General features: G+C 41.3%; 1 protein-coding gene across 2 annotated transcripts in view; it reads right to left on the bottom strand.

The window, feature by feature from the left end:
- The window catches only part of TSPAN14 (tetraspanin 14), a 34832-nt gene extending 13595 nt beyond the window's left edge, over window positions 1–21237 (bottom strand). The window contains exons 1-2 of one of the 2 annotated variants that reach the window (XM_033066029.2): window positions 21165–21237; window positions 6833–6930 (exon numbers count right to left, since the gene is read on the bottom strand). In XM_033066029.2, the coding sequence (XP_032921920.1) occupies window positions 6833–6913 (81 nt within the window). In that variant the 5' untranslated portion in view covers window positions 6914–6930; window positions 21165–21237. Of the gene's footprint in view, window positions 1–6832; window positions 6931–20729; window positions 20955–21164 lie in introns of those variants that run through there. The other variant, XM_033066028.2, reaches the window with a different exon arrangement.
- Between the last annotated feature and the right edge of the window lie 5609 nt (window positions 21238–26846).

The following is a 26846-nucleotide window of genomic DNA, read 5'->3' as shown; positions in this document are numbered from 1 at the left end:
AGTAGCACTATTGCTCAAATAAAATAAATATTGCCTGCAATTTGGGACAATAGTAATGGGACCCTTCCCCCTTGAGTCAATCGCTTACAAAATTTATTTGAAGAACATTTATTCCACAGCATTTATGCATTTTATAAATTACTTTTTTAAAGTATTTTAATTATATTCTTCCTGATTGATTAAGAAGCACATGGTACTTACCAGACAATGCCACAGAGCAGTATGCAAGTGGGAGTTACCCTTGTCCCAATGACTTGCTATAAATGCCTGCCTGCCCACTAATGAAAATGTCAGAATATTTAATTCATTTTGGAGTTATTCCCTACTTAGTCACTTAATAGTACCAATATTATGGCTATGACAGTAGCCATGCTTGCTCCTTGTAACTCCCCAGTGTCAAGGTTCTCTATATTAGCCTCTTCTCTGATTAGATATAGTTTGTCTTCTGAATCCTTACTTTAAGCCCCTCTGAATCAAACTAGATTAATGGTCTGTTTGCTTACTTTCCATAAGCACTAAATCTAACTTACAACAAACCCTCCACTAATTCATGAGCTTGTATAATATATATTTCTGAATTATAGTCACTCAAATGAAGCAAGAGTTCTTAGTTCTAATATTTTATTCCCTTTCGTCAATGCTCAGGCAACTTCTTTTTAACATCCAATTTCAATAATCAAACTAAAATGACCTCTCCATAACCCAAGGGCAGCTCCTCCTCACTACTTAAAAGCATTCAACCCTGTAAGGGGCCTTATGGCTTTCTAAAACTGCCTGAAAGGAGGCTGTAGTGAGGTGGATATCAGTGTTTTCTCCCACATAAGTAGTAACAGCACAAGAGGAAACGGCCTCAATTTGCACCAGGAGAACCTGAAATTGGATATTAGGAAATACTTATTCCCTGAACGGGCTATCAAGCATTGGAGCAAGTGGCTTAGTCACCATTCCTAGACATATTTAAAGGATGTACAGACACGGCACTTAGAATATGGACTACCTGACAGTTTGGTCAGTGGTTGAATTCAATCTTAAGAAATCTCTTCCAGCCTAAATTATTCAATTATCCTGCAGAAAGGACTGAAGTTGCCTCCCACTAAGCCTTGCACACACTGCAGAGTAAACCCCAACAACTAAAAAAAACCACTTTGAAAAAGGAATTCTTTTTCTCTAGAAAATGCAGCACCTCCCAAAGTAAACGGGCATCACAAGCCATTTTCTACAGCACAGGCAGGAAGCAAGAATGGAACCCTCCTACACTCACACAAGAAAACAGATGTGTGAGAATAAAATACTGCTGGGCTCATGGGCTGCTTGCCCATGATCACTCGGGGCAAGTGAAGTTGTTCTGGGTTTACTCTGCTGGGGAGAGTGGGGGAAAGCAAGGCCGAAAAGGGCTGCAAGCATCATCCATGCTATTCTGTAAAAATCACTCAACTTCTGTTAAACACTTCTGTCTAGGCAGGAATTATTATACGCCATATTCTGGGTCTTAAAACCAAAACCACTACTGATACATGGAGCTAAAACTGGACAAAGCAGTGCTAAATAAATTCCCAGATGTTGCTTAATAAGCAATATAGCACAATGACTACTCATCTTGGGACTCTGAAGCAGCTAAGAACATTTAAAGTGATCATTTGGATCAAAACATAGCTTGAAAAATACTATTAAAACCACATAAACAGAATATTGACCTAGATGTTAACAGAATATTAATTTAATATAAATATAAAGAGAATATAACCTTAGATCTTAACCCAGCGATCTTCAGATCAAAACAGGCAGGGAAAATAATCAGTAATCAAACTGTATGTCATTAAGTTGCACAGTGCATGTAATTGATGCATCCTTCACCCTTTTCACTCCAAATGCTCCAGTAATGCTGGGAGACAGATGAAGACAGCTGGTATAATTTGCAGTAATCAAGGTAAATTACACAGACAGCTGGATCTTTGGAAACTTTTTCTACAGAAAACAAGGTAGAAAAAATAATTGGGAATATATATTCCACTCTCTGTATACAAATTAAGGGTATTAGAATACTAATATTGTGCTATTGAATTTGTAAATAGGGTGACCTCTTCAGACTGCCTCTCATTATAATTACTTTTTAAATTAAATTGTAACAGATTTTTGATTGAGTAGATTTTTCATTACCATGCATTATTCTCACCTTGGAACACAAACTTTGCTCTCACGTTTTTATAAAACATTAAGTTTCAAGAAACTATACTACTTTTACAAAGTTTTTCCATAAGCAGCTGTGCAAACTATCTACAAGTAAAATGGAGCTTATCAGAAGAAAAATAAACTTAAGTCTCATTAAAACCACGTGGATAAATCTAAAACTTAATTCAGCTAAGACAAGCAATTCAAATTTTTCACTAGAAGCAACCAAACCAGAGACATTAAAAATTTCTTTAGCAAAAATCCAGTTAAGTATGAGGTACTTGCAGAAGAAACAAAGCTATCAGCCACTACAGTGACAGGTGCAATTACCAAAACAACCAATTTGCAAAGTCAAATAGTAGTTAATTGAAAAGAAATAATTTTGCTTTAAAGGCTATTTGCAAGATACTTTAAAGTACCTCACTGAATACCATTGTCAACCACACCGTGGTGACCAAAGTAGCTCAGAACTTGGTGTGATTGAGCATGCCCAGAGTTCTACAGAGAATGAGCCTCAGAAAAATGCCCTAACACACTTGTAGAGAGGCATCCAAATGATGGCTACAAGGCAAAACAGGGAACTAATCCTGCCTAAACTAAAGGCCAAGTCTTAACCTTCTTCAGCTCACTGAACTAAATGGCTGAGTGAATGGGACAACAGGCAGTGAGAAGAAGCAAGGACAATCAAAAGTTTTCCCAAGGTGAGAGCAAGCAAATCAGCAATTTCCAAAAAGCTGACATATTGAAGTATGGCATTTTGAAACTTGCCTTTCACCAGAATCTGAATGACATGTAACCAAGAACAAACTGGACTTCCCAGTTCACTACTGTGCTGGAAAGTCCTTTAAGCCGTGTACTGCATGAAAGGTTAGATGGAAACATAGACAAAGCAGCTCGATTGTGCCCCTTTGAACAGCAAACTGAAATGCTATTTACCAGCATTTGCTTATTTTCTGCTTTAGAATTGATAAATCCAATTTTTAACAGAATGCATCAAACTGTAGGCTCTGCTCAGATGTACACTGACACCAACTCAGTTACACTGGGCCCAAATTACCACTTTAAGCATTACCCATTTATCCATTCCCAATCAGACTTTGAATTGCTATAATTCCTAAGACTGTGCTGTCAGAATCACATTAACAACTGAGAAAACAGGGCTAATTTGTTTCTTAAATGTAGGCAGAAGCTAACTCACTATTGCAAGACAACTCTTGCACACAAACTGATTGTGGGGCGGTCTGTCCCCAGGTCTGATCAGCAGCAATAGGAATCACATGCAGTTTTTGTATACTCTTACAGAGAATACATTTCCTACTCCCTGCCTAATCCATGCAGCTCCACCCATGCTGGAGCAATCAGCAGCCTGCAGCCCTTCCTTCCTATCCTGGTCTCTTCGGAGACTCTTCCTCTCAGAGTGAGGAAACCACCTGGTGGTACATTCTCTCCACTTCCTGGCTCAGCACTGCTGTTTCAGAAGTTCCTGGAAAACAACATACATAGCAAAAGCCAAAAAAATCTTATGTTAACCTAGGTCTTCTTTATTCTTCAAAGAGACAAACTCAATTCTTTTCCAGAGCTGAAGAGAACTTTTGCCCTTCACCACCATGTTCCCCTACAGGAGAAGTGACAAGTTCTGGTTTTGTCTCCAATAACCCTTAAGAGTTACACACAACTACAGACCTTTAGAAGATAAATCCAGATGACCGAAGCTAAAAGCTATTTTACCCTCTCCTCTCAATTCATATGTAACCTAAAAGTCTTTGGCAGAGCACATATGCAATCCTGCACTAAAACAGCTATGGCCCAGCTGAGGTGCAATTCTCAGTCTACCCCAAAAAAAAAATCCCTTTCAACTGGAGGCAAAGCACCAGAGCTTTCACAGAAGAGCTTACTCAATTGCAGAATGATTCAGAACAGAAAGGTGCCAAAACCAAGCTCTTCACTTGGCATTGTTAGTCTTTAAATTGCACCATGACAAATGAAGTTATTTGACAGTTAAGAAAAAAAAGCTTTCAAGCACAAAAAGATCCAGCCTTATCTTGCTCTCTGCAGTGCTATCTTAATGGTTGCAAGTACTGCCTTATCACCACTCATTAACAAGTATGTACTTGGACAAGCTAAGTCTTTTGAACACACTTAAAAAGCAAGATGGAAACAAAGCAATTGCATATCAAAATCACGCCTAGGCAGAGCCTTGCTAGGCCCTCATTCCCTTTCTTAAAAGAACAGAGAAGTGATATTACAAGGTAGCAGTGCTCAACTGAAAGCCAAAACTTTCTATTCCCAAGTCACTCACCCGAATAAAAAATACTCCCAAATGAAGATTTACTGATTCCTAAAGGGTCATTACACTGAGCTTGCCATTAATAGTCACATTTGCCCTCTTGAGTTCAGTATTTTGTAGTGAACTGTATTTGAAGCATGACACAAGCTGCAGTAACCACTCAGTGAAAAGGTTAAAAACTCTGGGAATCACTACATCACCTGCTTTAAAGATTGTACAGTCAATGATACCTTTAGAGGTACAATGGGAAAGTCAACACTTACCTTTAATAAGTATAGCAGAAGAACAAATGCAATTATTTACATGTACATTACCTGTTTTGTGCATAAAGTGTCCTGGGCTAAAACACAGGAGAGCTCTAACAGTTTCTACAGGCAAAAGGCCCTCTGCCATCTAGCTAAATCCATCCCTCATCCACCTCTAGAGCAGCCATGCTCACTAACAAATGCTCACAAAGAAGTTCCCAGAAGTACCTGTCCTGCCACCCAAGGAAAATGAATCAAAACTAACATTCCTCGCTAAATGCTGCTTGTGAGTTACAGTTACATTTCCCCTACAGGTTTCCTAGTCCTTCAGTTCTTTTAAGGTACACAGAAAATTTACTTTGTTTCATAAATGGTGAATTTGTAGTCACCCCAGCCAGCAGGATTCCACAGGCTCTGGAATCTAGTGTCAGCTAAATGATTCATGGATTGCCTAGAGGGGTGTCTACCTTCAACACTTACACAGCTTGTTCTACAACTAAAGGTGCCAAAAATCTTATCCAAAGAGTTGTAGCTGCACATCATTTACTAGGTCAGCCTGATAATGTCAGCAGAAGCATCAGACCCTTTTGTTGAGGAAGATACCAAGACTACAGGTACCTGTTCAGAAAGCTAATTCCTCCAGCCAACAGATCAGCTGAAACAAACAGGTTGTATTATGAATTCTCCTCAATGTTTTGGCATCTCTTTAAAAGTTTCTCTTTAAAGAACAGAAATAGCTTTAGATCTTCATCATTCATCTCAAGAAAATACCGTTTTTTAAAAGTGAAAAAAATATGACTGCAGAGAAGGAAAAAGATACAAAATTGATTCCTGTGAAAAAACAGATGCAAATTCTTAATAGTCTTCCCTTTACAGTGAAGACAAAAAAAATTCAGCTTTTAAAAGGTTGTCAGAAACAGTCATAGATCCCACTTCATGAGACACTCACTAGAAAAAAAGCAGAGGTCTAATACGCTCATGAACAAGAGTGTTGATTTCTCACATATCCCACCACAAACGAGTAAAGAGCATCCACACAGCAATGAAGGGATTTCTCTGAAAACCAGAACAGTTGGGCAAACATCACTTCTCACTGTGCCGCACCTCACTGCAGGTACATGGGAACTGTACAACACAGAAGAGCAACTGCAGAGCTGGTGGCTTGTTAAGTACAATTTTTGGCCTGCTGAAGGCATCCTCAATTGTGACACAGAAAATATTATCTGTAATGAACACATGCACTATGCAATATCGCAGCAAATTAACCCTTAACAAAGCATCTTTTCTGCCCTGGTATCCACACAAGGATAACTCTGCTGTGGCTTTATGCCACAGTATCATGTTAGAGCATTGCACTAGTAAGCAAAAGGTGGTGACAGCAGCAAAGTTCTGTGGTTTTTGGCAACTTTACTGCTAGCACTGAACAAGTCACTGCATCTGCACTGTTCCAGGACTACTCATGCTTTTCCATGACTGCAGTTCCTAGGACTTCAGGTGCAAACTCTTAACATTTGACCTGAATGTTCCACAAGGAATTGAGTTTATCTGAATTGCTTCCTCCTCTTCCCCTCACAGACATCTTAGTTCTTTCTAGTGCAACACCACGCACTAACCTTTAAAGGGCCTTCTTTTCCAAGGCAGGTGCTTCATTAACCATCATAGATATCTAAAACCATTCATCTATTATTGTACCTGTCCACACTCACAATTCTACACAAAAATTATGGGTTAATCCATAGCTAAGTATTTCAAGACTGTATCAGACTCAGCTGCCCAGAGCATGGCATGTGCTGCCAGTTGTTGACATATCTGAGGCAGCTCCTTTCTTCTCTTATTTACAGCTACACCACCCAACAGAGATCAAAGATGATCTGAAAGGAAACATTATAAGAGGATTCTTTTAACAAGGAAGTAACTTAACATGGATAACATAGACACTGAGTCCTCACACTTTCAAGAATAATTAATTTCTCATATGGGATAAGCTTCAATTACAAAACACCTAGGGCATACTGTACATCAGTTTCCTGGTTTCAGGCAACTATTTCAGCTTGTTCTCTTGAACAGAGTAACGAATTTAGTAAAACTTAGCCACGTCTAAACTATTTCAGCCCCTAAATATTGTACTCACCCAAAAGACAATGTTGTAGCTGAAGAGCAAGTATTTGTACCAACAGCTGACTTCTGCATTAGAATATCGGTAATAGTGCATCTTCTATAGCACCGCGTCTGCACAGAAGAGAAAGAAGAATGGGATTAGGTAAAGATTCCATGAACTGAGGATTTTTCCCAGGCTTGTTCTCTCTTGCTCTGTTGAGAAAGGGAGTACAGTAATCTGTACCACACGCCATCCAGAGGTATTTTCAGTCAGCTCAAACTTTCACCGACCCTACACTTCCTTTCAGTATAGGTTGCTTAATAATCTTATCTTTAAGCACCCTAATGTTTTATCAGGGTGGGCACACCCATAAAGGAAACTCACTCTACAGTTAGCCTAGGAAGATCTACATCAAGTTGACACTCATCTGTCTTCTCACTCTTTCAAAACCGTTTTACTTCTGCAGATAGCTGCTTAGACTTATCCACAAACCCTGCACATCCAGCAATCCAGCTAACAGGATATACAAAGTGGTTACCTGGAATTGCTCAGTGTCTATGGATTGCCAAATATAAAAGTATTGTACCCAACTCTTCCATATTTGTGTGTTCCTTTATCAGATCATCTCCTCTAAGAGCCTGTATTCTCAAGAACCAAACTCCCACCATGTAAAACCCACGTGTTCTGTGGAGTTTTGTTTGCTTCCTTACACGCACTAGAGAGATAAGGTTCAACCACAGCTCTTGCTCAAGTGTTTCAGAGAACTACACTGTTCAGAGTACCATAACTAAACCACCTCTGCAGAAATGCCATGCAAAGAAAATCAGAACAAGCTCTAAACTCACAGTAGAAGCGAGCACTTGCACAGCCCTCACATTCTGGACAGCTGAGTGCTGCCTAAGACAGATAAGCAGCATCTCAATCTCCAATTCCTTGAGGTCAATGTCACTGAAAGATTTGCAAAGGCAAGGAAACAAGAATGCACAATTTTCAAACATCTCCTAAGAAAATGTTCTGTGTCACCCTGGTCACTCACAGACAGCATGCAAAAACCAAGCCTACCCAGTAAAGTCTAGAATCCAGACCATGGAATGGACAAGTGGACTGCACTACATCCACAGCTATGAGAAGGTAAACTTGGTTTTTTGTGGCTGTTTGTTTTTGGGTTTTTTTTCCTATAAAGGAATCTGCACCCGAGTATAAAAAACAGTCCCACTTACAGAGGAAACAGAAGTTAGCTTTGAGAATCCCATCCAATACAGACTAGAGTGTGAATTAATACTTGAACTTGGTATTTATAGAGTACAGGTGTCAATTTCCATATAATTTTAATCAAACACTGAAAACAAGTTTTGTTCCTTCACCTTATAACTTCTAATGCACACAGTTCATTTAGAGCAAAAAACATTTATTTACCTTTTGTTAAAGCAAAGGAAATTGCACATTATGGCCTGGAAAGGACCTTCCTACATGTGGCCCAGTCATACCACATAAAATGAATTTTGTAATTTAGTTATTGACCTTTGTAATGTTATAGACAAAAATTAAGAACCTTTACAACTGTTACGAGTCACAGCAAAGAACTCCTGCTTAACCACCATTCTCCTGCTTACCTAAGTTCACAACTGAGTGAATAAAAGAGAAGGAACAAAGTTTGATTTTCCCAACTTGATTTCAGCTTCTAGCTCCAAATGACAATTTGTATTTCAACAATCAATGTCCATACACTTGTCCAAATCAGTCAGGCTGATGTGCCTGGGCAAGAGGCACATCTAAGCAGATGTGTCTAAGCAGAGTCCAAGACTTCATTTGCATGAGTGTAATCCCATTTTACAGCAATACACTGGCTGCCAGTGCAAATACATTCTCCAGATGCAGACACACTGAGGCCTCCACCCCTGTTCTTCCTCCTCCCTGTAAAATCAGGAATCTGGTAAAAGACAGGAGCAGCAACTGCAAAACACACGTAAGGAGCTTTGCTTTTGGTGCTTCTACACCAAAAGAGAAGGCAGCAGGCTGCATTTAACTAGCACATCATTAAATTTCACAAAAATTTGATTCTGCTGGACAAAGAGGCTTAAAATGCAGCCTAAGGCAAAAAGGTAAGTACATCATTTCAGGACTTGAAGCACAAACATCATCTGAAGACTTAATTTTTGTTAGGTTACTCACCCTGGCATTTGACTTATATTCAACTGTTCAGCCCCAGCTTCACTGAAACTATTCACAGGAATAAGAGCATTAAAAATATTACTGGTGAACTTTACTCCCCACCTACCTCACTGTTTTGACCACCAGCTTGGAAGACATTTCTCCATGCTTCAAACAACTGATAAGATGTCCCAGTCAATACCAATCACAGTATTTTAGCAGAATGAAAAAGCATTTTTTCAATATACACATTTCTAAATGCCCAGAAATGATGAAGGGGTGTATTACCAGTACTAGCAAGGAGCTGTAACAGCCACAGCCCCTCAGACAGATATCAGTTTCCAAAACACCTGTCTATCTTAAGAGCTGATTTGGCTTGTTCCATGCTCACCTTCATTAGAATTCTTTTGGTGGTTCCTGACAGACCACTGAATACTGTATGACTGGTAGGAGAGCAGCATAATAAATCTGAGGTATATATATGTGATGTTGTTTTTTCTCCCCCAACACTACAAACAAACGAAGCAGTCCACTCAAAACAACACAGCCACCTTCCCTGTGTTGATACTAAAAGCAGTCATGTTTCCTAACACAGAAGGTATCTGTTACCAGTCTAGAAATTTGCTTGTCAGTAATTCCCTTCGTTCACAGCACAGGCTGCATAGCTATGGTTAGGCAATGCTAAAAACACTTGGAAGATTAAAGCAGTATGTGGGCAGCACACACTAATAGCGTTCTCTACTTTGTTTCAGACAAAGCAAGTCACATTGTGTCAGCTGACAGTAATCACCCACTCACAGCAACAGGAATTTCTAAAAATTAAATACAGAGCACTGCTGCTTTGGTAGAATATAATTTTGTCTTGGTGTTTACAGCTTTAGTGAGAAGGGAAAAAATGTAGTCATTCATAAGAGGCTACTGCCATTTCCAAAGCTTTTTGACACCCACAATCCTACTCTCACCTTCAAAATACTACAGCAGTGATATATCCAATATATATTCCTAACTCCCATAAAACAGATGATATAATCTTATTAACTAATCAAACGTAGATATGCAGAGAAACTCTCATAAGATGTTAAATGCAGAACAACTGAAACTAAGTTTCTAGATTTAGCTTCCAAAAATTGTTTTAAACCTGCAGATGTGCACTTGTAAAGGCACTACTCTACATGGCAGACCTAAGTCACACTGAAGTTCCAAGTTCAGCCAATATTGCCACCATATAGAGTCCTGATGCCCTTCCCTGCCCCTCCTAAAACCCACAACCATTAATCAGCCTACTCAGTGGAGCAAACAGCCACGCAGCAAACCACCAGCAAATCTTCAAATCAATCCTGTAATCTTGTACCACACATCAAGAAGTAAACAGTTTTAAGCCTTCCAATCTACCTTGCCCAGAGCATGTGCAAATGCCAGTGTGGGGGCAGTCAGCAAGGTGGCAGAAGAACAAGGATGGAAAGCAAAAGCAGTGGCAGCTTGAGTGTGCCCATGGAAACACAGCAGCCCCCCAGTGCCAGCCTATACCAGCAGCACACCTGAACCCAACACGCTGAAGCACATGAAGCTGGGGGAACAGGGGCACAACTGAGGCAAGAGAGAAAAAAAATCATTTGCCAAGCTGCTGGCTTCACCACCACTGTTCATCAGTACAAAGCGTTCCATCTATATGAAGCTGGTGAAGCAAATGAACAAAGAATATGCTGAGGAGCAAGGATTTTTAAAATACAGCGAGAGATGTACTTTGGTCTATGACTTTTTTGGATAGGACTCAATTTCATTCCATCAAGACCAAATCTATATCAAAAAGCATCAGTTCATTAAAGACACAGTGCCATTAAAAACAACTGTCATTCTTTGAAGGTGCTCAATCATTTTGTGAAATGGGGTTTTTGTGAAGGTAAAAGGCAGCCTAATCCTTGACCAGGCAAAATTCAGAGATATCCTTAAGACGTTCCAAAAATGGAACAACTAAGAGGCACCTACAGACTGCTCTTTTCACATCCTAGAGAGAAGCTGACTACTAGAGGGGTTCAGAACAGAATCTGAGTGCTGGCCAGCAAATCTTCATATGAAGGGGCTGAGTTGCTACAAAAAAAAAGGCAAGAAACTGAGAGGATTTTAAACTCTTACAGGCTAATCTGCTCCTGGAAACACACAGTCTTGCTGATGATTCAGGAACTCCAAGCAAGCATGTGTCATTCTGCAATTCTGTCTCCAAGGAACTCAGACTAGGGCCTCAAAACGAACAGACAAACTTCTCTTAAGGAATACAAGTACAGTTTATTTAGTTCTGCTGCAGTTCAGATGAGCAGAGAAACATTTGTTCATTCTTAGAAGAAACCTGAGGATTAATCAACAAAAGGTTTATCATGAAAGACCTATATGAATATCTGTTTCACCAGAAAATAATGGCAAATAACAAATCTCAGAACTAAATGGAAAATGTGGCTAAAGCCAGACAGAATTCTTAAGACATCATCTTTTGGGGCCCTTCTTTTGTACTGTGCTGAAGACTCAAAGACCTCAAAGAATATTTCAGGCAGATGTTGCTTCATTGTAAGCACTAAAAAACAAACCTTAGAGAACAAATCCCCAACCTACAGGGAAGGTTTCAATGTTTCAGTGACCAGGGTTTATTCTATCTATCACAAACTGCAGCTTAGGAAAACTTGTCAGAAACATACACCGGCATTTCCAAACCCCAAACAAGGAACCCATAATTCAAAAGAACGCCACTCCAAGTCTCTATACCTCACACTCATTATGCTGCACTTTTGGCCAAGCCATTAATTCTATGTCAATGAATGAGTTGCATTCAAAACATTATGTAAGTGCCTGGAACTCAGAGTAACATTCACAAAGTGAACACTGTATTTTTGGGAATAAGCTACATGGTCATCAAGAAGCTCTTCTGAACTCCCCACTTGACTAACATCACCAATCCTTTGGCATAAAGGCTCTACACTGCACAACTGTAATTCAAGGAGCCATTCAAGCTATGATTTATGGAATATTTTTAGCTCTATTTGATTTCTTAAACTGACAGAGTTACACTAAAGACTCGTAAAAGGCAAGCAGTACTGCTCCCATAGCAATTTAAAAGCTGTAACAGAGGACAACAGCAGTTCTACCAATTTCACCTGCCACTGTTCTTCATACAGAAGCTATAAAAGATACAGTTGGCTGGTCTTGCTTCCACGAGAAGTAGTATTTATTTCTATCCAGTAACAAAAAGCTACTACTAATATTAAAAACAATTGCAAAACAAAAGACACTCCAAAGATTCCATATTTTCATTTATACAAACCAGTCACAACGTCAGTCAATGACATTATACAATGGAAGTCTTGACAACACAAATTCAAACTACAAATACTTTTAGTTACTGACACTGAGAGGCACAACTCAATTATCCACAGAATTTTACTATATTGTGGAAATTTAGTACAATGACCTCAGGTTCATTGAAGGAGTAACTGAACAGATAAGGCTGTTTCTGCTTCAACATAGAGTGCTTGACCAAGGTATCAATAAAAGGCAATGATCTCTTACCTAGTGCAAGGAAAATCTGCTCAAAGTAGTTTACTGCAAACAAAGAATATACTCCACATTGCCCCTTAAAGCAAGAGACAGCACAGGAAACAGAGAAAAGGAAATGTTACACATCAACATCTAAAAGGTAGCAATTTTCCAAACATAAGGAAAACATATCTTTTGTAAGATACCCATCTCTCTACTAATATTGAAGAAATACAGAGAAGAGCAGGAGCATAGGATGTAGGGCCTTCACTGACCTTATCCTCAAAAGCACTACTGGATAAACCTCTGGAGTTAAAACTCATTACACCGAGGTAAGTGAAAACAACACTAGATACTATCACTACAGTTCAACAGATGCCTCATTAACATCTTAGAAAAGTTTAGAAAAATACTTAGTGTCTATGAAAACTTTATTAAAGAAAGCTATTGACAAGTTTCACCTGAATAGGACTTTGCCTGTGCTGCAATTTATTCACTACATTCAACAAGCCACAAGTCATTCTTTCATTTCACTTCCCAGCAAGCTCAGGTATTGGCAAAACACAGAAGCTGGTTAGTCATTCTGAGCAGGAATTAATCCACCCCAGGGTGCAAAACCTGTCATAACAAGTAACCAAAGTAATCTTAGCTGACCCAAACTTCTCAGCTGCTTTCTCCTACCTCTCATGAGAGCAGATACACAACCAATTTCCATAACATCAACACTTGTAAAGCAAAACCCAAAGTCTTAATTTAAAAGAAGTACATAATTTGATTTTTTTTTTCCCTTCTAACAGAAGGTTTTGGAAGCCTTACAAAGAAAATACCTTATCTGAGGAGCCAGAACTTCCAGTTTGGGGAGTATTTTTACTTCTGTTTAGTAATCCAACAATAACAGAACCTATGTTATACACTTTGTCTGCTCCCTCCCATACCTCCACACAGACCAAAAGAACAGAATGGGTCCCTCCATTTGCTGTACCACTTCATATCATAAAAAAAAAAAGACAGGAAGCCACCAACTTTCTTTGCTGACAAATACACTCTCTTCAGAGAACATCCTAAACTTTTATACATATTGTGACTTTTCTCCACTTCCAGGAATGCCACTTGTTCAGTCCCCAGTTATATTTCAGACTAAAAGAATATACCTTCATTTTCTCTTTCCATAAGAAAAAAACCCCCAGAGACTGATTATAGCAATATGCAACAAACAAGTGATGAGCATATAATTTGCTTTGGGTTTTGTGGTTTGTTTTCTTAAAAATGTTCCTTGCTTTGGATATAATGTCCTTCTACATTCTAGTCTGTCTACATCCACACCATATTTCTTAAACTTCACACCGAATACTCCTATATGTTTATATATATAGATTACTATATATTACTTATAATAGATACTTACTTTAACAGTTTAAATCAGATCAAGGTATTTCTCTGTTAAAAATAATTTTTCATTCCAAGGTTGAAATCTGATCTCTGATAATGAGCACGCTAAGAAATGACTGCAATATCTGATAATACTCATTACATTGACCACTTGTTCTGTTTAAATGATGTTGACTCCATGTCACAAAAACAAGATGTGGAATTCAATCCATAAAACCTCTTTTTTTCCTCCCTTCATACCCCAATTAACAGGGCCTATGCTTTCAGCACCAGAGGAACGCTCATTTTAAATGAGGCACCAGGGAATGTTACATTTTGGGGAAAGGTACGGAGGGTTTGGGGACAATGCTCTCAAAGCTTTCTTTTGCTGCCCTCCACCTCCAGCAGCTGCATTCTTAACACAACCAGGACAGCCTCATTTTGCTTGCCAAGGACTACAATCACCAGCTTACAGGCCACAAGAGAAAATGGCTCTTTGTGGCCACGCAGACAGCTCAACCACCCTGCAATTCACCTCTTGATCTCCTATCTGGTATAGGAACACACTCATGAAACTTGCAAAGCCCAAACAGAAGATAAACCTCTAAGGCAGTAGTGGAAAAACTTAAAGATGGAACAAAACAGCCTTCACCAATGTCTCACAATCCTAGCCACTGTCAGCTCTTCAGCAGAATAATGTCTCAGCCCAAATACATAGGAACAAGTTAATGTTTTGGGAATTATAGCAAGTAGGTTTGCAGAGCACCCTGCACATGCTACTACACCACAGGGAAGATTAAAAAGACAAAAACCAATGCTGCTTCAGGACAAGTCCATGTTTGAACAGCTCCAGCCCTTCCCCCAAAACCCAGTGCTCTGGCAGGTCGTGAGAAAGCCTTGACTGTCTCGCCCAAAGTCTCTGCATCCGCCCCTGGGGAAGGAGGAAAAACAGGCTTTCCACCTCTCAAGATGATGCCAAGAACAACAGTGCCATTTAGAGATCAGGGCAACAAAGGTTGTGAAGGGACACAGTCAGTGCTCCTTCCAACATAAACCTCAGTCTCTGCAACAGCTAATTACAAACACGCCAGCAGAATTAGAAGGTGCAGAGCTTAGACACAAACACTTCCTAACCCGTGCCTTCAGTAAAACGAGAAGCGTTACCTCCTGATGGAAAAAACGTGACAACACAGGAAACTGCCATGTGAATGGGCTGACAGTACAGTGTGCCTGGCTCCACAGAGAAAACAACTCAGAGAAAACAACTCCACAAAGCTGAACTACACCTTCCCTTTTCACTTGCCCCAGCTGGACAGGCTCTTTCTGTTGAACACACTGTTTTGCAGGAGCTGTTTTGACCACTTTGTCAAAATACCCTTTGCAAGCTCAGCTCAGTGGACACTTGGCAAAGAAAGCTCCCTTGTATTCCAAGAGCCATCTCACCAACTGCTTTCCAAGAGTCATGTCACTAATTGCCTTCCATTAGTTTCAAGTCAGACAACTTTTTTGATGAACCTTTCTGCTCCGCAGGCTTGCCATGTGGCCAAACTGAAGTAACTTAGTACTCAGGGCAGGGTAGAAAGCTTTGCTATTTTTACCCTTTATGAGATATAGCTACCTACACCACTGCAGGCATATTTCACCCACATGAAGTCCTTCCCTGAACACCATCTAATAACAAACTGTTGAGGGAAAAGCAATATGCATCAAAACAATCAGCTCAGTACCCTGGCAGTCAGAAAGCTGCTGTCACATAAAGACAGAAATCCAACCTCTCAGGTGTCTCCCTTCGGATCCAAGTTACTTGAGGCTATTCCTTTTGTTTCATATTCCAGAAGTTTCTAGAAGTCAATGGACATATTTCAGTATCCATCTTATGCCTCAAAGCAAGAACACACCACTTGCCAAGATGAACAAATGAGGTTTTTTAAAATACTAAAATTTACAGCTTTAAGCTGCCTCCAAATACTCGGCTTCATCCCGTAGCAGCAAGTGCAGTAACTCAAACACCTGACTGTTACTTTCCAGTCCATCAATTATTTAAAGCTCCTTTGCAGAGATACTCAAGTATCAATTATTTAGTCACTGAGCAGGAAACAAAAGCTTTTAGAAGAGGAAAAGAGATTTCTGGAAAGAGCTGTTGGGCCACGTGAATGTATTTAGGGTTGTACACTAACAACCTGCCTGAAACAGAACGAGAATTCCAGAATAAAACAAACCCTAAAGCCAAATGCACACACAAGCTCATCAAGTGCCTGAGCCAATTAGTGCCAAAGAGCCCCAGATACATCAGTGGGTCTCAGGATAGGTCTTCCCATGAAGATCTTTATCAGTTTGGTATAAATGCCTATTCTTTAGCCCAGGAGCATAAAACAGAGAGAAACTCTTTCCTAATACTACAGATGCTCTTTTACAATATCAAGACAACTTTCAACAACGAAAGATCAAGGGGAAGCAGAGCCCTGTGTTTATTGCACCCTTGCCTTTCCCACTCAGGTTTATGTTGCAGACAGGTAGAGATATAAAAAAAAAAAAGGTCTTATAAAACATGGTTTAGGCCTTGCTACTCTAGCCAAGGTAGCAGTAGCTTGTAAGTTCCCATAAGAAAGAATCAAAGGAATGAAAAGTCAGTTAATGCAACAACCTATTCTGGTTAGAAAAATAAAAGTTTGCACCTGCATAAACAATACATCTGTCCCATGAGAATCAGTGAACAAAATATGTAAACTAACCAAAAATAGAGAGATTTGACAGACGTACACCCTAGCCATTTACCAACCAATAAACTGAGTGTTAATATATTGTTAGCCAATTAGGTCTAACAGGGCCTTCTGATATTTCCTATAAAATATGAGTTTTGTGAATAAAGACTTGGCTATTTTGCATGAAGAAACTGAGCCCCATCTGCTCTTTACTGCAACAGGTTTAGATAAAGGATGAGGACAGGCCTAGGATTTTCAGCTTTTGCACAACTTCCGAAGACAATGACACAAAGAGCTTTTACCCTAGAGAAGGGCAGAAAATATTCCACTCACGTGTATCATCATAAGCTGTGCTCCAATGAAAATGACAAAACACTGTTGCTTGGCCCCCAAAGAGCTGAAGAAAGACAGGAAACACTGAAGCAAAACAAGTGCTGATTCCTCCTCCCTGCCAAACGGGCTGAGACACAGTTTGAACCAGAACAGAAAAGAAACTTATTTTTAAACCCAGTTAAGAGCCCTGGATTTGGACATAGTTCCTATTGTGGCCAGGATATTTTATTTTCATTTGTTAAAGGTCTTCTGCACAAGTGATAACAGAATTCACATGTGAATAATCAAGCAGAGTGGTTCTTCTCTCTGAGGGCTTCAATTCCAAGATTTATGTCAGACTGGCCAAAAAGTTTAGCAAAAGCCTGGCCATTCAAGGCAGTGGTTTCAACTGCAAATATCACAATCTCTTCAACAGTCAACACAGAAGGATCACCACTTTTGCAGGTGATGCTCAACACCTGCACTTTGCTATTATCCTCACCTGTGACATTCCCAAAATAGAAGAATTTGCCCAACAATGTTTTTTTTTTTCCAGCAGACTGACCATCTGATAGCAGATTTTATCCAGAATAAAGTTGGTTTAGAACACCAAAAAAATTCAAATATGCCCTTTAGCTATACTTAAGTAGTTAAATTGTGCATTTAAAATGAAGTCATCAGAGCTTAAGACATTTCAGCCCCTCCCCTTCTTTTTAGATTGCTAAATCAAAATTCAGATTCCTGTACTCTTGGGAAGATCCAAACTACTACTCTTTAAAACCCACACATGTCTAACCTTGATAAGCTTTAGTGTGACTATCTCTGACATTGTTCTTAACCTTTAGGAGATACTCTCGTCTGAAGATGAGCCAAAGGATCAAGGACAAGGATCCTCTTCCTGCCCAGACTGTGCCAGGGGCTGAAGGCAGTATCAGTAGCTGCACCCAAGCCACCAACAGCACAGCTTTGGAAGAGCCAGAGACTTTAGGATGGGCCAGACCAGAGAGGAAGACACACAACCATCCTTTGGATCTAGAATATAACCCCTGCATCTAGAAATAACTTCTGCTTAATTCCCTTTTAGTAACAGCCTGCACCATTTACTGTTTGAGGGTGTAATTTACTTTATCTGAACTACTTCAGCTTGAAGCAAAATGAGAGCCACAGCATGTTCAGGGATTTTGTGGATTGCAGCCCTCTTAGCCTTAGAAACGCACCACAGGTGGCAAAGTCTAGTGTACCAAAAAACAGGAAGTTTTGACACAAGAAGTCAACAGTGCAAAGCAACGTGGCACAGAGAGCTCACAAGTAACACGTGTCTGAAATTCACAGATTTTTTCCAAACCCCACCCAGGTGAAACTTTTTGTAAAAAAAAATAAAGGCAGGATCTGTGGAACAGTTTCGACAATTGTTCTGTGAACTCCACTTCCCCTCACATACACCCCAGTGAGAATCCTGAACTAACACAGGGAAATCAAAACAAGAGTTTAATTTATTCACACTTATCAGGGCTCAAACTGTTAGCCACACCTAATCCACAATGAGAAACTTCACAGACTGTGACAATCAATTGTAGCAGTTTGTCAGCAGAAAAAACTCCTCTTTCTTCCAAACACCCATTTACAGGTCATGGCACACTAGTAGCCACCCACAAAAGCTTTATAAACCAGATAAAAATACCCTCTCATAAAATTAGAGGTCAGCCTCAAAACAAAGCAATCCAATATTCCTCAGTTATTCATTAGAAGCAGACAAAAAACTCATTCATCATCCAGATACAACCAAATTCATAAGACACCATGTCAACAATTTTCTTGCTACACCCAAGAGGCAAAAAGTTATGCCTTCAATACCCAGGAAAGCATGCCAATTAAACAGCATCTTAGGGCTCAGAGCAAAGGCTTTTTATGGTCCCTTCATTAAGTATTACAAGGCCTAACGCTACTAAAAGGCAGCCCAGAACTCACTCCCTTGCAGTCCTGTCAGGTGTGTTGCCTGTGTGAAGGCTCTGCAGAGGCACTTCTCCTAAAAGATCACACTTTTAGTTTCTTTTCTCCCACCTTCCCGCTCCCCAGAGGAGGCAGGAAGGACAGCAAAGGCCTTGAACAGGAAAACACTAAGATTAGTTTGCCTACAATGCACTGAGTATCAGGCAAAGCCTGTGCCCAGAAACACAAACAAGACTTAAGTGAGTTTTCGTCTGATTTGGGGACTGGAGATAAGGCTACAACACAAAGGAAGCTAACTGGATCAACTTACACAAAAAAAAAAAAAAAATCACACAGAACACACATCACCCCAGCTTTTCATTATTATAATTCAGACCTAGACTGCACCTTCAGCAAGTCCACCTGGGAACAAGATCAACAAACATACAACAAAACGCCAACTGTGTAACTTACTTGCACGTTGTCTTTCCAGTATAGATGCACTTCCAAACGTTTGGAAAGCTATTTCTAAAAATTCCTGTTTCAGTGGCACTATAGTTTTGAGCAAGACAACTTTCTAAGGACAGGCAACAACGCTATATTCCATCCTCCAAGAACAGAGCTAAAAGGACATAGATCACACCCTAAAAGTACTTTCTCCCAGTGCTATTAACCAAAGGATAAAGAGCACCCTTCTAAGAACACAAGTGTCCTGAATTCCTCTGAAAAAAAAACCAAAACACACAAACCAAATGCTGCAAAGTAGTTTCTGCCACAGCTAATTCCCACTTCACACCAATGACTAGACTTGAATTCCCACCCGAGCCCTTTTCTCTGCACACAATTCTTCTGTAATGCAGATAGTGCAAGCATCTCAACCTTCCACACCGAAGCATTTCAAGTTTCACAGATTCACTGTGAGTATAGAGTGTCTCAGTACTGATTCCTTACTCCCTGCTGGAGACAGCCAGAAGAGATGGGTCATCTCACTAGAGAGTACTTATGAACAAGACACACCCTGGTGCTTCCACTCCCTAGGAACTGCTTTCTTCCATTTTATCCAGAGTTCTAGGTTACAAGGCTTATGTCACTGTAACAAACAAACAAAAACCCAACCAAAGTAAAGAGCAGTGCTGGAAGAAATTTGTCCTGCCAGTCATTTTAAAATACCCTTCACACCTCCACCACCACCACCTCCTTGGAAATTCCACTATAGAAAGGAAAAAACACACAAACAAGTAGCTTCTTTTACAGCATGGGTTAGGTTTCTTTGTGGGGTTTTATTTTTTTTTATGCAGAATGTTTTAAAATGGAACCGCTAAGTCTACATAGAGCACGGAAGATAAAGCAAGAGGCAGAACAGAACTGCCCACGGAGCATCACCTCTGGCACCGCGCTCCACGGCCGGGCCTGTTCAGCAGCAGGGTGTCAGGGAGGCTGCTCACTGCCACAGCCCGCAGGCAATTAAAGTTAAAATATTTTCAAAATTAAGTGACGGGCCCAAATCCTCGCGCCGCTGCTCCCTCTGAGCAGCTTGGGCTCAGGGCAGGGTCTGGCTGCAGCCGGGGCGGCGGCGGACAACGGAGCGGGCGAGCTGGCTGCAGCACACCGAAAGGCCTTTTTCTATTATTTTAATATTTGTTCTTAATTCCCCCCCAGCACCTCAACGAGACAAGCCAGCGTGAACTCCCAGAGGAAGCCTCGCCCGGCCTCTCCGGCTTCCTTTAATGGACAAGGACAATGGCAGGGGCTCGCCGTAGCCCCGCGCTGCCGGGAAACTCGGGCAGCCGGAGCGCTGCTCCCCGCGGCTCGCCGGCCGCCAGCCCCCGGGGATGCTGCAGGGAGCACACTGCCCCGGGGAGACGGGGCAGAAACGCCGGAGCCTCAGGACGGAGAGAGAAAGGAGCACTGCGGAGCACGGCGCGACCCCCGGGGCAGGGACTCACCGGGGCAGAGCCTGCTCGCTAAGTTTCGCCGAGCGGGGCGGAGGGCGAGGCGGCGGCGGGCGTAGGCGGGGGTCCCTCCGCTGCCTCGGCTAGTCCATGGACACGGCGGCGCTCCCGGAGCCTGCTCCCCCGTCAGCCCAGCCGGTGAGCCGGGCGTGCCCCAGAGCCGAGCCGAGCTGAGCCAAGCCGCCCCGCCGCTCTCCCGCCGGGCCGAGGCAGCGCGGAAATGAATGTCCCGGCCACGCCCGCTCCGCACGCAGCCGTGCTCCACACAAAGGGGGCGTGCAGGAAACCCGGCTCTGGCTCCGGACCCCGCGGCTCCCGCCGGCCTCTCCCGCCGTGACCCGCTGGCAGGCGTTCCCCCTGCACCCCCGGGCCCGGGCGGAGCCTGCGGGCCCAGCGCCCCCGCCCCTCACGGCCCCTCGGCTTTGTTACCTTGGCCGCGTCCCCGGCCCTGCGGCACAGCCCTCAGGGCGCCTCGTACCGCCGCTGGGATCCCAACGCGGGCCGGTGGGTCGGGGACAGCACACGCTGAGCGTACGGGCAGCACGGCCGAACCTGCCGGGAGAGCCAGGAGGTGGAGGAAAGACATCAAATAAAAACCCCCGAGTGTTGTGAGCCAGGCGTCCCAGGGCTTTTACACCTCCCGGGAGAGAGGCTGAGCTGCTGAAAGTGAGCAGGTGATGGCTCCCACCTGAGGCAGCACCGCCTGGCAGGTGGGAGATGCTCTCCTGCTCCTCGCTTGGCTCCCAACCTCCGCGCTCCCTTCTGTTCCCTTTCCACACCTTGTGATCTCCCTAGACACAGGGAAACATTTCTGTCACCTTTCTCAGATAAAGAGCAAAACCAACCTCTTCAGTGCCTCGCTAATGAAATTACACTTGTGTGCAGGAAGGCAAGGCCAAGGGAGGCAGTGAAGCACCACAGGTGTTCTTACAGGCTGCCTCGCTCCGCATCCTTCCCCTGCTGCAGCCCTTGGGCCGTGGGCAATTCCTTATCCCCCTGCCCCAGGAGCAAGCCTGCTCACAGAGACAGCGCTGAAGTGAAAGGAACTGTTGAGCAATGGAGTGGTGTGAGCTTAGCACTTCTCCAGTGTGCTCATTCTCCACTCATCAAAGCTGACAACCAAAAGCGTGCTAGGATTCATGGTAAATGCAGTTTCCCTCACCCACGCCCTTCTGATGTCTGACAAAGCAGATACACACCAGTGTGTCACCCACTCCGCTCACATGATCGAGATTCCTTCTCTTTTCCCACATGCAGTAATTCAAATAAATGGGGAGTTTGGGTTTTTGTTTATTGTTGGTTTCTTTTAGAGGGTGGAGGAGTATTTGCCAGCCTCCAGAAGTACTGAAGTAATCTCACAGAGCACTGAGTCACATCTTCAGAAAGTCCAGAGCCAAGGCAGAAAGCTCTAGCATGCTGATTCTGTGAGAGATAGGAAGATGGTGAAATAATAACTGCTAAGAGTAAACGCGGAAAATGGGAAATTTCTGGGAAATTCAGCTGCTTTAGGATGTAAGAACTGTGGAATTGGGAAGGGCATTTGTCGATAAAATAAGGTTCTCTCGCAATTTACCATTTGTAAAATGGTTAGTGTTAGCAGTTGACAGCATAGTTGAATTGACTGTGTTCACTGTTAGCACCGAGCTGGTTCGAACAGCCTCTCTGTGTCCCATTTATTTGCCTTTGACATTATCTCCGCACAGTGCTTCACTGTGTTGCCAAGAAAATTGGAGTAAAAATCTCATCCATCACAGAAACCATTAACTAAGTGCTAGGGCAAATTGGAACACTCTTAAAAGACAGTCACTTTCAGCAGTAAGGTGTAATAATCCTGCAGGAATGAAAATAGGAAATCTGAATTTGTAAGTGCACATGTGCAGGCCAATGTTCATGCACAGTTTGTCAATGCTGTTTTCCTCTGACTACTGCAGAACTGTTTTCTAAAATTAATGAAATCATCATGAGCAGTAGCTGACCAGAACTGCCCACCACTGTATATGTTCAACATTATCACTAAATACAATTTTTCAGTGTAAAAAAAAGTCTTTATGGAGGGAGCCATCCAGAAATCAGGGTTAAATTTGGAATTGTCATGTGGTTTTGATAATTATGATGTTAAGAGAGAGGGGTATGCAAGGAAACAAAGCCCACAGAAGCTACTGAGACACCTTAAGCAACTTCAAGTACAAAGAAACCAGTAGCAGATCTAAGAGAGAAAGCAAAATATTTTAGGGGAAGTCTTTCTAACACGTTTGAGATTGATTAGAAGAATAATAACTTAGGATGGAACTGGTCAGATGTGGGGTTAGACTTTTGGTGCTTTGGGTATTAATTTTGTTGGGTTATTTTTTTAAATGAGTAAAGCGGTTAATAGTTGTTAAAATGTTGTTTATTATAGAAGTACATCAGTTTTAAAAGTAAAGTTATAGATATTAAAGTTTATGTTATGTTTTGGTATAAAGTTTTAGGTAGAAGCAGTTGTTTATGGAGGTTTTGGTGGGGTTGATGTTGTTGGGCAACTTTTGGAGGTTTTTTGGGTGTTGATGGTGGCAAACAAAGTAGAAGTAAAATAGTAAAAGTAATGGTAAAAAGTGATGGCAAAAAGTATTAGCATTTTTAATGTATGTTTTATATAGAATTTTTTAACAAGCTAAGACATAAACTTGGACTATTAATTTTGAACTTATTAGAATTCTAATTTCTTAACACGCCAGGTTACGTATAAACTATGCATATGATCTATCTTGTTTTATCTGAAAAATGTAAGCAATATTCTTAATAGAGCTCTGTTATTTCTAAAACTACATTCCTAAAGCCTCCACTAAAAACACTAATGTTTTTCAACCTTCACAAAAACTCTCACTTCTACTCTAACATCTAAACCTTTCACTTACTAAAAGCACTTAAGCTCATTCTAAAACTTGCTAACTCACTTATCATAAAACTTAAACCTACACCTCTACCTTATGTGTGAATAACTTAATATACTTCAATCCATCCAAAAGCTTTAATTCAATCCCCGCACTCTGATTTCTCTCTGAAAAATTCAAAGAAACCCCCAACTCACTAACTCAAACTAATATACCAAATAAAATTGCAGGGGATCAGGCTCAATCAGTTAAAGTTTGTCCTCAGTCCCACAGCGTTTCCCCACCTCCCCCTGCTGTTGCCAGCGGCTTGTTGCACCTCTCTGCTCCAGTCCCTCAAAGCAGCCACGCACACCCCGGCAAGAGCAGAAATCAGTGCCACAAAAAGTGCAGTAGGTTAGATTTTGTAAGTATTGCAGTGAGTCTGTTAATAATTTATTCCCTCCACTTAGAAATATCTATATACCACAGATCGTGACAGTCCATAGAGTATATCTTCCTCCACGTTTCTTATTCTTTAAAGGAAAATGTCCATACAAGTGAAAAGATGGCAGGAACAGATGTTTTTCCCAACAGCTTTCTTCCAGCCGAATCGGACCCTACAGCACTCTGTTCCTGGAACGTGCTAAGCAAATCTGCTGCAGAAAATCCCTGGGGTTCACTGCTCACCTGCGCTTTGGCTGGGTAGCAGTGACATCCAGCGGTGCGGAAAGAAAGAGAAACTTGCTCTTTTTTTTCCCCTACCACAGTGCATCACAGGAAGCGCATCAGAAAATAGCAGGGATCCCTTGGCATCCCTGTCTCCTTGAGGATATTCGCGAATGGCACCGAGGGCAGGCACTGTGACAGCCGTGTGAACAGGTAATGCGCGTGGGGAAATAAAAATGCAGAACCAAAAACACCCTCTGGGCCAGACCAGCTTTCTAATGGCCCTAAAAGGACACTGCAAATAGGAAATGCAATTGGTGATCCCTAAAGTTTAAGCACTTTTCAATATTATACCTACATCATTGACTTCACAGCATTTTCATGCTGGAAATATTTTCATTAACCCCAGTTAATGTGTAAAAGATACATGCGCTGACAAACAAGGAGAAGTTGATTGAAGAGAAATTACTACAGCTTGTTTCTCAATCCCTACCCTTGCACTTTGTGCACTTTCCTACTGATCTGATCCATCTTCAACCTTAAAGATGAAAATAAACACAATATCTTACTGCATAGGTTCAAAATGCTCATCTCAGAATAACAAACAAGCTTTTAATTATTAGTTTCCAGTAACCAGCTGAGTGCTAAAGTATGATGTGCTGAGAAGTGATTTAGATTTTGGGTACATGTTGTGTTAAAAGAAAAAAAATCAAAACATTAAATGCATACAAAGAACTGGGCCAGCAGAGGTAGCTGTTAGCACAACAAAATCAACAACTGTACTTTTTTCCCAGTGAACATTCTAAATTCAGTCTGCAGTATTGGAAATTCACTTAGATTTCATTTGTACCTCATTTACTATTTTACTCTAATTTTAGTTATTTGAGTAGCCCATTTCCAATGGTAATTAGCTGTTCCTAGCTCCTATGTACCATCTCTTTTTCAATCCTTCCCATTTTTATTTTGTCAATATGGGGTTCAGAAAGGATGAGTCAACTCCAAATAAGTCCAAGGTTGGCTTGAAAAAAGTAATCAGATTTGTCAATAACAATTTTTCCAAACAATTTCAAAGGTCATTTTTACCTTCTAGGGTTCCAAATGTTGACTTGATTTCTAAAAGACAGGGTTAGAAAAATTTGAAATGCAAGTAAGCTTATGTAACTTTCAAACAAGAAGCACACTAACTGTTTATGGGAAATAATGCTGTTTAGAGCAGGGAAAGACCTCGGTCTGATATGGTTTCTGGGGAACCTGCCAGAACAGAGAACTTTCAGTTTCCATTAGTACTTTAATAAACTTAAAAAGACTTCATGGGCTTTTCTAAAAATGTTTTTACACTATAGAACACTTCAGCCGTTATACTTCCATGTTGCTGGACAACATAGCTTCCCACTTCTCTTTCCACTCTCTTTGGGCAGGCTGAGAGCAGGCTGCAGCCCCATGGCATCCCTGTCACTGTCTAAGGCTCCCTGCAGTCTGACTGGGCAGCCAGAGCTGACAGAATGGGTGCAATTCAGCTGCTTGTACACAAAACTGTAGGGAGATACTTTCCAGATTCAGCAGGTTCTACAGACACGTCACTTTATCTTCAATTTCTTGGAATTTATCTGGCTTCCATCCCATTCTTCAAGGACTGTTTATGCCTTTCACATTTCATGTTTATGTGAAATGCACAAAGAATCCTTGGGACAAGGTCTGAAATGCAAGTCTAAGAGCAGTACCTCCTTTGCTGGTCTTTGTGCAAGAGCTATTCTCTGGAAATGGCAAAGCTTTCTATTTCCCATGAGAAAGAGAACTCAGAACTCTACAGAAGCCACCATCCAGAATACTCCTGCTGTAAGATCTTTGCTATTCATAGCCTCTTGCAACTGTAGGAAACTGGGCCTTTCCCAAGTATCTATAAGCAGACTGCAGACAAGTGGACACTCACACAATGTTTGAACTTTTTAGGGGCCTTGTGTCAGCACACGATACCAGTACTGCCTTTCAGTGGTAAAACCCAGGAAAAGAATCCCCAGACACAATTCCTTATTTTCATGGTTCTCTGCACCTGTCCATGGCTCTGAGGAGACCCTCTATAGAGGAAGTGCATATCACAGAGTCAATTTGCTGCTGTACTCTCCAAATCCTGTTCCTTCCTCCATCCTCCAAAACAGTCACACACAAATTTCAGCTGACAGTAGCATATGAGACCAATTTCTATTTAGTTTCCAAATGAAACATATGAATCACTCAAAATCCTCACTGCTAGTGTTGTTTCCGGGAACTGTGAAGAACAGACCCTGAAAAGCATATCAATATTTTTTGTTAAAATCAGTTTTACCTGGACATAAATACTAAGAAGAAAAGGTAAGAATTTCATCCATAAGGATGCAAATTTTTAAAAAATAATCTTAAATACAGAAAGGAACCTGCCCTCAAGCCACAATTATCTTCCTTGCAGGGAATCACGGACTTAGAAGATCTAGAGCCAGTAGTGAACTAACAAGAAATTCACTGTGCAGACACAGTGGCATGTCTTGAATGCAAAATCTCAGAGTGAGACCGACAGGGTGGAGTCTTCTAGAAACACAAACGTATTTACCTGTTAATGAAA

This window comes from Catharus ustulatus, chromosome 8 (genome assembly GCF_009819885.2).
Source record: "Catharus ustulatus isolate bCatUst1 chromosome 8, bCatUst1.pri.v2, whole genome shotgun sequence".
Lineage (NCBI taxonomy): Eukaryota > Metazoa > Chordata > Aves > Passeriformes > Turdidae > Catharus > Catharus ustulatus.
The sequence above is the reverse complement of the archived record's forward strand: the minus strand, read 5'-3'. Positions and strand labels throughout refer to the sequence as shown.